The following is a 10,741-nucleotide window of genomic DNA, read 5'->3' on the forward strand; positions in this document are numbered from 1 at the left end:
TAGATACAGTGTGCATAATTCAAAATAGTCAATTTTCAATTCTATCATTATGCATAAGATTGATCTTTATAGCTCTTAAGCAATTTTAGCATATCAACTGAATTTGAATTAAGTTAAAATTTGAAAGCTAAGTTCTTTTTGACTCCCCCTTTCTTTCCCAGAAGGGCAATTATCTAAAAGCCAATATTTTTCAATTTTATCTTTTCTAATTCAACTTTGGAGTATGAATTTCGTATTTTGCATTCCAATGTATCCAATATCCATATTGGTTCTACTCTTGGTTCTACTCCCCCTTCTATATATCTACTCCCCCTTTTTGTCATCAACAATGAAGGGGACAAATTATCCTTCCATGAACTACTCAAGGAGATTCAAGTTGTGCTCTCCCTGTCCAAGTTATTTCTATTAAAGAATTTTAGTCATTCATATCACTCCCCCTTTGTTTTGGAATTCATTTTAGACTCCTCTTTTTGTTTAACATAGTTATCACAAGATGTGCTCCCCCTGTGTCATATGCATGGATAAGTTGTGTTGAATTTGAATACTTAAGGTATGTTATGAGATTTTTATGGCACATCATAAGAAACACATACACAGTCACAGAATCACATACACAGTAGCACATACACAAGGTTTCAAAAGAAATTGTATTCATGTATCATTGTAAACCTTTGAAGTCAGTACATAGTTAAAAGAAGAAATCATTACAAGTATTGATTTCTACTACAAAAAGTGTTTCAAAATAGCCTAGGGTATACAAAAAGAAGATCCCTAGATGTCTACACAAAGTCCCTTATCGGCGACGTTGCTCATAAGCCCTACAAGCTGCATCTATAAATGCATTGATTGAATCCATTAGGGTCTTGAACTGATCTCCCTGTGACTTATGGAAGGCTGCCACGAGTGCTTCAAATTCTATGGTTGCCATTTCAATTCTTCCTCTAAGTTGGGCAACCAAGGTGCCCACATTTCCTTCTGGGCTTGTCAACTCTTTAAGACTCTTTGAAATGGTCTTCAGGCTGTCCTTTAGCTCAATTGATCTGAATGTTTGGGTGGCACCCACACCAACTATTTCTTGCGTTGTAGCTTCAATTTGAGCTCTAATTTCCTTCAGCTCTTGTAGAAGCCCTTCATGTGAAGCTCTGATGGGGGCCAACTCAGTAGAGATCATGGATCTCATTTCCTCCCTCATCTGCTGGCAAATGACAGATGCTAAGGTACGCATCTGGTCTTCTGATAGGAAGGAGGGCCCACTGACTGGAGGAGGTGGTGGCATGGATGTGGAAGGTCCAGCTGAGCTGGAGGGTATATCAGAAAAATCCATGTGGCTGGGTGGAGGAGAGTGGTGGTCAGACTCCTGATGTGGGATCTCAGGCTCTAGGGTTTGAGCTTTTCTTTTTGGTACCTTGACCCAAGACCCATCTACCTTTTGAAACTCCATTCTTCGCATTGTGCCCTCATTATAGTAGTCGGTGTTTCTCAAGGGTTTTGCAGGTTCATTTTCGGGAATGTGAACCTTAAAGTGTTTAAATACTAGGGTGAATATCATGCCATAGGGTATACTAAACCTAGAATACCTATGACATAGAGCAATGTAGTTTAACATGAGTCTAGGGAGGTTTAGAGGAATCCCTAGTAGGATATGGTGCATGATAACTAAATCTCGCTCCGAAACAAAATCGAAGCGACCGATTTTAGGAAACAAGACCCGGTTGACAATACTTAAAAGTAATCTCATCTCGGCATTTAGGTCTTGTAAGTTCACTACATCAAGAGGGCCGCAGTCCTCTCGTCCTAAAAGTAAGTTTAGGGCTATTTTCCTTTGGGGATGTGAGGTTGGAGCCTCACCGTCCTTAGGGATTTGCAAAACAGTGGATAAGATGTCCTCATTAATTTCTACTAATGTCCCCCGGACATATGCAGTGTACCCTAAGTCCCCTAAAGCCATATTACTAAACATTTCTCTAACAAGGCCGGGGTAGGTCGAGGTATTGAGGGTACAAAGGTGCTCCCACCCTTGGGCTCGGAGTCTCTCTCCAATAGAGAACCCCTCATTATCTAGAAAATGAAAATCTATGTACCTCCCGGTTGTTACTGTGCGATTTGCACAGGAAATAGTTGTGGTCGGCGGAGCAACCGGAGGTGACGGCGCGGAAGGTTCTTCCCTCCGTTCCTCACCGTCGGCCGCTGCCCTAGGACGCCTCCCACCAGTCCTCCTAGCTCTTTTGGGTGCCATTGAATGGAAATCCTAGGGAAATGAGGAGAAAGAGGCTAGGGTTTGTGTTGGAGAAAAATGGAGGCTAGGATTTTTGTTTTTGTCGGGGATGAAAGGGAAAGCTCGGGTCGGCTCGAGCTGTTTCGACCTATTTTAAAAATCCTCGTTCGGTCCCCGAGACATCTCCGTGACTAAGGCGAGACGTCTCGCCTGGGGGAACGTCTCTGCGATTTGCCAGAGACGTCTCCGGCACTGAAAAATTTCAGACTGAATTCTATCTTTTTCCAATTTTTTATTTAATCACCCTAATCAACATGATTTCTTTTGATAAACACAGAGTGAATTTGTTTGTGATCCTCCCCCTTAATAATACATCCTATAATAATTTGATAATGATTTTTGAATTATTAATATTGAAATGAGGAATGTTTGACCAAATTTCGAATACCTATGAAATAGGCTCTGAAAATATCTCCATGAAGAGTCCAAGGGAGGGTAACCATCCTCCGAAAAGTCAAACAGTTCGTCATTTAGCTTAGATGAATTCATGCTTTCACTTATGTTTACCTTGAGGTGGATTACTAGTTTGAGTAGCAAAGCAATGCAATACAAGTTCAATTTATTTGCTAGGATCATACAAGCTCAAAGCATTCCTTAAGAAGTTGAATCTATCTTTACAAAGGGGCTTTGTAAAGATATCGGCCAATTGATTTTCAGTACATACATATTCAATCATCACATCATTTTTCAGCACATGATCCCTAATAAAATGATGCCTAATCTCTATATGCTTTGACTTAGAGTGTTGGACAGGATTTTTTGTTAAATTAATTGCACTTGTATTATCACATTTAATTGGTATATTATCCATTTTGATACCGAAGTCTTCAAGTTGTTGCTTAATCCAAAGAACTTGGGCACAACAGCTTCCAGCTGCAATGTACTCAGCCTCAGCTGTGGACAAGGCAACTGAATTTTGTTTCTTGCTAAACCAGGAAACCAAATTAGCACCTAAGAATTGACATGTGCCACTTGTGCTTTTTCTGTCGAGTTTGCATCCGGCAAAATCAGCATCAGAATAAGCAATTAAATTTATGTCAGATTGTTTAGAATACCATAAGCCTACATTAGATGTCCCTACCAGATATCTAAAAATTCTTTTAACAGCTTGCAAGTGTGATTCCTTAGGACATGCTTGGTATCTAGCACACATACAAACACTGAATAATATATCTGGTCTACTAGCAGTAAGGTAAAGTAATGAGCCTATCATACCTCTGTACAATTTGCAGTCTATACTTTTACCTTTTTCATCTTTGTCAAGCTTGCAACTTGAGCCCATGGGTGTGCTGATTTTCTTTGCATCCTTCATCTTGAATTTTTCCAACATTTCCTTGACATATTTGGACTGACTGATGAAGATGCCTTCCTCTGATTGTTTTATTTGTAGCCCAAGGAAGAAGTTGAGCTCACCCATCATGCTCATTTCAAATTCTCCCTGCATAAGCTTGGCAAACTCTTGACAAAGACTATCATTAGTAGCACCAAAAATTATATCATCCACATAAATTTGTACAAGCAGTAAGTCATTTCCTTTTCTTTTAATGAAGAGGGTTTTGTCTACATTTCCTCTCTTAAATTTGTTTTCAATTAGGAAATTACTTAATCTTTCGTACCATGCCCTAGGGGCTTGCTTAAGTCCATACAATGCTTTATGCAATTTATACACATAATCTGGATGTAAGTGATTTTCAAAACCTGGAGGTTGTCCTACATAAACTTCCTCCATTATATAACCATTTAAAAACGCACTTTTTACATCCATTTGATAGAGTTTAAAATTCATGAAGCATGCATATGCCAAAAGCAGTCTAATAGCTTCTAACCTAGCAACAGGAGCAAAAGTTTCATCGAAATCTATTCCTTCCTCCTGATTATAGCCTTTGGCCACTAGCCTAGCTTTGTTTCTTATTACTATTCCATCTTCATCTAGTTTATTTCTATATACCCATTTGGTGCCTATAATTGAAAAATTAGGGGGTCTTTTCATTAAAGTCCAAACTTCATTTCTTTCAGATTGGTTTAATTCCTCTTGCATAGCATTCATCCAATTATCATCTTTTTCAGCTTCTTCTAGTGATTTAGGCTCGATTTGTGAAACGAATGCAAGATAATTACTAGTATTTCTTAGAGAGGATCTTGTCCTTACCCCTTGTGAGGGATCACCAAGGATTAGATCCCTTGGATGACCATGTGCATACCTCCATTCCTTAGGAAGATCTTGATTTCTCAACGGAGGTTGGTCTTCTTCTTCATCTTGCTGAATTGTATCTTCTTTGATCTCATCCTCTTGTTGTTTGTCTTGTATGGAGAATTCCTTCATTCGGTCTTCAAGTATACCTGCATCACCATCTTCTTCTTTTCTAGAAGAATCTCCATTAGCTTCATCAAAAACAATATGAATGGATTCTTCAACAACGAGAGTTCTCTTGTTGAAGATCCTGTATGCTCTACTAGATGAGGAATAACCTAAGAAGATCCCCTCATCTGATTTAGCACTAAATTTGCTTAGATTGTCTTTTCCATTATTTAAAATAAAGCATCGACAACCGAAAACATGAAAATAGCTTATATTTGGTTTCTTACCTTTTATTAACTCATAAGGTGTTTTCTTCAAGATGGATCTAACTAATGCACGGTTTAAAATGTGACATGCAGTATTTATTGCTTCAGCCCAAAAATATTTTGGTAGATCCGATTCGCACAACATGGTACGAGCCATATCTGCTAGTGTGCGATTCTTCCTTTCTACCATCCCATTTTGTTGGGGTGTCCTAGGTGCCGAGAAATTGTGATTGATACCATTTTCGTCACAAAACTTTTCAAAGTGCTGATTTTCAAACTCGGTACCATGATCACTCCTAATTGCTTTTAGTTTAAGATTGAGTTCATTCGAAACTCTATTATGAAACTTGATAAAAGCGGAAAAGGACTCATCTTTATGTGCAAGAAATGAAACCCATGTAAAACGTGAAAAATCATCAACAATTACAAGACCAAATTTCTTACCCCCTAGACTAGCAGTTCTAGTGGGTCCAAACAAATCCATGTGGATTAGTTCTAAGGGTTTTGTTGTTGAGACTATGTTTTTAGACTTGAAAGAGCTTCTCGTTTGTTTCCCTAATTGACATGCAGCACAAATTTTGTTCTTTTCAAAATCTATCTTTGGTAGTCCTTTGACTAGATCTTTTGTAATCAATTTAGAAATTAAATCCATGCTAGCATGTCCTAACCTACGATGCCATAACCAACTAGTCTCATTAACTTTGGGACTCATGGCTACAAGACATTGGCCATTCTTCATGGTGAGATCATCAAGATCAACCATGTAAACATTTCCATGCCTATGTCCTGTGAGTATGATCTCATTGTCAATTGGACTACTAATTATGCATAGTGATGATTCAAATGACACTTTAAATCCCTTGTCACAAAATTGATTTATACTTAATAGATTATGTTTTAGTCCATTAACTAACAATACATTGTCAATAAAAGAGGAGGGTGAAATGGAGATTTTACCAACACCAATGATTTGACCTTTAGCATTGTCTCCAAATGTGACTACTCCTCCTTCTTTTGATTTCAAAGTGACGAAGAGACTCTTGTCACCGGTCATATGCCTTGAGCAACCACTATCAAGATACCACATTCTCCTTTTATTCCCGGCTGCAAGGCATATCTGCAAAATGATCATGTGAAGCTCTTAGGTACCCAAGTTTTCTTGGGTCCTTCGTGGTTAGTGTAGTTGGTTCCCTTAGGCACCCATACTTTAGTTATGTTTTTAGCTTTCACAAATGTACTCTTGTTAGTTGGGATCTTTCTTTGAATACAAGAGTAGGCTTTATGTCCATTCTTTCCGCAATGAAAGCATGTAGGTTTTTCAGTTTTTACATCTTTTGCTTTTACAAAGAAATTCTTTAGATACTTTTGTTGTTTGTTAGTTTTATATCCTAATCCGGCTTTATTAAAAACAGCTCTTTGATTTGAAAGAATAAGATTTAATTTTTTAGAGCTTTGTGTGAATTTTTCAACAATTGGTTTGTATTTATGTACCTCATTTTTAAGATTTAAATTTTCTTTAACTAGTTCTTCCTTATCCTTTTTAAGGGATTCAACATTTTGTGCAAGTGAGGTATTATTATCAAGTAGAGATTTTACTTTTAGATTTAATTCCTTAATTAGTGTTTTTCCCGTTTTATTTTCAATGCTAAGTTTTAAGTTTCTATTTTCTAGGTCAATGGTGTTAATATTTTTAACGCTCTCCTTCTCAATCAATAGGTTTTCAATATCTTCTTTCAGTTTTTGATTGGAGGCTTTTAACTCTTTATTCTTTGCTCCTAACATACTACAATCACCCATAAGTTCTTGAAAAGCTTCATACAATTCTTCTACAGTAAAATTTATAGTTGAGTTTTGACATACCTCGTCGTCTTCGAATGCCATGAAGCACAAATTGGCGGTCTCTTCCTTCTCTTCCTCGGAGGATGATGTGTCACTATCATCCCATGTTGCTTTCAATGCCTTCTTCTTCTTCTTTCCAAAAAACTTCTTTTGTTGAGGGCATTCGGAACGAATGTGTCCCGGTCTCTTGCAATCGTAGCATATGATTGGGTCTCTTTCTTTTTCTTTTTCTTTTTTCCAATCATTTCTCCCTCCAAACTTTTTCCTTGGAAAGGGTTTCTTTTTCCTCATGAATTTTTTAAACTTCCTAACTATCAAACCCAAGTCCTCGTCCTCACTTTCTTCCTCACTCTCACTACTTTCTTCTTCACACACACTCGAAGTAGCCTTGAGTGCAATTGTCTTCTTCTTTGGCAAATCATCTTCATGTTGCTTCATCGTGAGCTCATACGTCATCAATGAGCCCAAGAGTTGTTCTAGCCCCAAGGTGTTGAGGTCTTTGGCTTCTACGATCGCCGTGACCTTTGCTTCCCATGCTTTCGGCAAAGACCTGAGAATTTTACTTACAAGTTCCGGATTAGTATAAGATTTACCCAAACTCTTTAGACCATTAGTTATATCGGTAAAGCGTGTAAACATGCATGTGATGGTTTCATTGGGTTCCATCTTAAACAACTCATATTTGTGAACTAGAATGTTCACTTTGGACTCTTTGACTTGATTTGTACCCTCGTGGGTAACTTCAAGCCTATCCCATATTTTCTTAGCGGAACTACATGTGGAGACTCTATTAAACTCATTTACATCTAGAGCACAAAATAATGAGTTCATGGCTCTTGAATTGAGTTGAGCCATCCTATCATCATTCTCATCCCAATCCTCCTCAGGTTTGGGAACTGGAATGCCATTAACCATGTGTGATGGTTCTTGTGGTCCCTTGACTATAACCCTCCACAAGGCATAGTCTTGTGCTTGAATGAAGATTCTCATTCTAGTCTTCCAATAGGTATAATTTGTCCCATTGAAGAGTGGAAGTCTATTGGTTGCTTGCCCCTCAGCAGGAACATTGTTAAAGGGTGTTGCCATCTAGATCTTTGGCTAAGACGGTTAGGTCTTTCAAGAAATACACAGAGCACCTGCTCTGATACCACTTGTTGCCCAGAGATGGTCACCCAAGAGGGGGGGTGAATTGGGTGTTTTAAAACTTCTGTCTAATTAAAAAATAAAACACACAAATGTATAAGCTAAAGCTAAAATAAAGCTATGAAGACCAACAATCGCAAACACAAGCTTTTATAGTGGTTCGGAGCCTCCACTGCTCCTACATCCACTCCCCAAAGCACCTTTGGGAATTTCCACTATAATCCACGATTACAGTACGGTAGTTTTGCGAGTTCACTACCCAACTCGTTGTTTTACACCGGGCTAACAACAAACCCTATAACCCCCAATTTCACTTAGGCTTGGGACGCCTTTCCCTTGTTCCAAGTCTCTTGACTGGAACAAGCACCACAATGAAAGGTTTTACAAAGGATTGAAAAGCTCTAAATAAGCAAATATGACAATGATAAACAATAGAACCCGGAAGAATCCTTTTGCCGTTGGAAGCGTGGGAAATGATGATTCTTCCGATGTGAATCGCGTAGGCTTGAGTATGAGCTTTGAATCCCGAGCGGAAGAGAGTGGTTGAGCTTGAAATCACTTGGAAAGATTGAAAGCACTTGATTTCTTCACTTGAATGCACTCACTCCCTTGAACTTCTCTCTCTTGCTTCTCTCTTAAATGATCTAGCTTTTGGTTGGTGAAGAGTTGTTGAGAAGCACTTAAGAGTTCCCTTTTATAGCCCAAAAAGCAAATATAGCCGTTAGAGATAAAGTAAAAGAGATTTGAAATTCAAACCAAACCTGCAAAAGTTGTCAGTCGCGTCCCAGGCGCTCCGGAGACGTCTCCGCTTCAACGCGAGACGTCTCGGCTGTATAAATTTACTTTTTACTTTGTTTGGGGTCGACTCGGCACTTTACGGGGACGACTCTGGAATTGTATTGTTTGAATCCTTGTTTTTCTGTTTTTCTAAGAGGGTCGTCTCTGTACTTTACGGGGACGTCTCGGCTTGTTTGCACTTTTTGCATGGGGACGACTCCGCTGCCTTGGGGACGACTCCGCTGTTATAACTCCGAAAAACATGTCTTCTGCAATTCTCTGAGAGAGTCGACTCCGCTCTTTCAGGAGACGTCTCCGCTGCCTTATCACCGAAAATGACATCCTCTGGAAAACCCTGAGAGAGCCGACTCCGCTACCTCGGAGACGACTCGAGAAGTCTGCTTTTTACTTGCGGGGACGACTTCGCGTACGGTGGGGATGTCTCGCGCATATCTCTTGAAAACTGCCTTTCTGCCGCCACTGAGAGAGTCGACTCCGCTACTGAGAGAGTCGACTCCGCTATCGCGGGGACGACTCGGCAGGTGCCGGGGACGTCTCCAGATGTGCCAGTTCTTTCTGTTTGTCCCAGAGACGTCTCTGAGACAACCCGGAGATGTCTCGGCTGTCCCTGAACTTTTTCTTTCATCTCAAAAATTCTTCAATAAGTCCTTAAAAAATCATGGGAACTTGCCTAGACATTTCTTAACAATATTCTTAATAAAATACATGAAATCCTCAATTAAATTGTTAAGATAAATGGAATTATACTCTAGTGTTTTGTATTCATCAAAATCCATTAGGGGGTCAACACCATAGCTGCACAACAATAAAAAGTTATAGTTATTTCACAATATAAATGTCAACAAATCCAATCAAAGTAAAGAACAATCAGTGGACCTGTTGCTTTCCCTTTGCTCTTCCTCATGTCTGCACAATTATAATTTATAAGTCTAAAATTAGTTATATTAGCATTTCCAAGTGGACAAAGTAATGAAATAAGGCAACGATATCTACCTTATTATTAATTTTTGGAGAATTTGGAGAGTGCCATGTGATATTGCTTATTGTCTGACAATGTATGAAGCAAGAATCTATAAACATGCCCCCATTCCTGTTATGCTGAAAATCACTCAAGGAATTAAGCAAGGCAACCCTGAATCCTGCCAATAAAAAATGCAAGGGAGATATTTTTTTGTACTAATCATCAGTGCCAACAGAAATAGAAAGTTAAAAATCATGCAAAATGAAACTTTGCAAGTTATGACCTTGGAGAGATTCAATCTGGTTGGAATCACAATTGTGAATGTTCAGCTTGCACCTTTGCCATGATTGTTGAGTATCAGATGATTCTGGAGCCAATATATGTTGTATCTGAATACATTGTAAACCATATTGTGAAATGATATTTGAGAAATTACACATATTGATAAACAAAAGAAAGCATAATGGATAAGCATTACCTGCCAAACATCGTATGCTGGGTTGAGAATAAAGAGTGGGGTGTCTATGTTCTTAATAATCTCATGTGCAAAGAAACACTGAAAAGAAAATTCGACGCAAAATTTGAAAAAAAAAATGCATAAGAGGGTGCTTTCATCAACTGGTGGTAATGTAGATGATAACAAAAAGCAGAATGAAGACCTGCCTGAGATGGTTCCATCCTTGAGGTGCAATCCTGAAATTTCTTTTCTACATCCTGAAATCAAATTGGTCAAGATGGTTCCATTTATGCAAATAAAAGAAGATTAAAACTATTCTTTAACTTCTAAAGCCAGTGACTAAAACTAGTGGTAGTTCTGCATGAAATCTCAGAGGTAGAACGAAAGTTAACCGTAGACCAGAAAAAAGATACTATGCACAGAACACTATCAGGAATGGAGCTCAAATTTAATAAAACAGTATTGAAACAAGAATATATATAAATGCAGCTTGATGATGAAACCAGTAGCCCTTAGAATAATCATATGTCTCTACATACTCAAAAGAATGTTAAGAGAAGATCAAGAAACACAAGAATGGACAAATATATTAAAGTTATTGGTATTCTGGTGCATAAGCCGCTACATCATATAGTCAGATTTAAATAGAATCGATGAACATAGCAAAAGAAATAGCCTAGCCAAAAAAATGCAACAATAATAC

At 38.4% G+C, this 10,741-nt stretch overlaps 1 protein-coding gene across 4 annotated transcripts; it reads right to left on the reverse strand.

Annotated features, from left to right (window-relative positions):
• Nucleotides 1-9,415: 9,415 nt before the first annotated feature.
• LOC120108016 (pectin acetylesterase 5-like) lies at nt 9,416-10,741 on the reverse strand. 4 transcript variants are annotated; one of them, XR_016398924.1, is made up of 5 exons: nt 10,245-10,738; nt 10,060-10,137; nt 9,865-9,970; nt 9,614-9,752; nt 9,416-9,526 (listed from the first exon to the last, which is right to left on the reverse strand). XR_016398924.1 is itself a non-coding variant. In XM_088713621.2 (5 exons), the coding sequence occupies exons 1-5, from the start codon at nt 10,257-10,259 to the stop codon at nt 9,521-9,523; spliced, it is 351 nt and encodes a 116-aa protein (XP_088569747.1). In that variant the 5' UTR covers nt 10,260-10,736; the 3' UTR covers nt 9,416-9,520. The 4 variants fall into 4 exon arrangements, 2 of the variants coding, with proteins under 2 accessions (XP_088569747.1, XP_088569745.1); XR_015974431.2 differs by having other exon boundaries at nt 9,614-9,759; nt 10,241-10,738; XM_088713621.2 differs by having other exon boundaries at nt 9,614-9,759; nt 10,245-10,736.

The sequence above is a fragment of the Phoenix dactylifera genome, chromosome 17 (assembly GCF_051530095.1).
Source record: "Phoenix dactylifera cultivar Ajwa chromosome 17, Ajwa_hap1_PhDact_Kaust_v1.1, whole genome shotgun sequence".
NCBI lineage: Eukaryota > Viridiplantae > Streptophyta > Magnoliopsida > Arecales > Arecaceae > Phoenix > Phoenix dactylifera.

What these genes read in the sequence shown, in the direction of transcription:
- LOC120108016 (XM_088713619.2), bottom strand. An exon ending in CAGCATACGATGTTTGGCAG is followed by an intron (nt 9,971 to 10,059) that starts GTAATGCTTATC and finishes CAATGTATTCAG; the next exon opens with ATACAACATATATTGGCTCC. An exon ending in CCAGATTGAATCTCTCCAAG is followed by an intron (nt 9,760 to 9,864) that starts GTCATAACTTGC and finishes TTTTATTGGCAG; the next exon opens with GATTCAGGGTTGCCTTGCTT.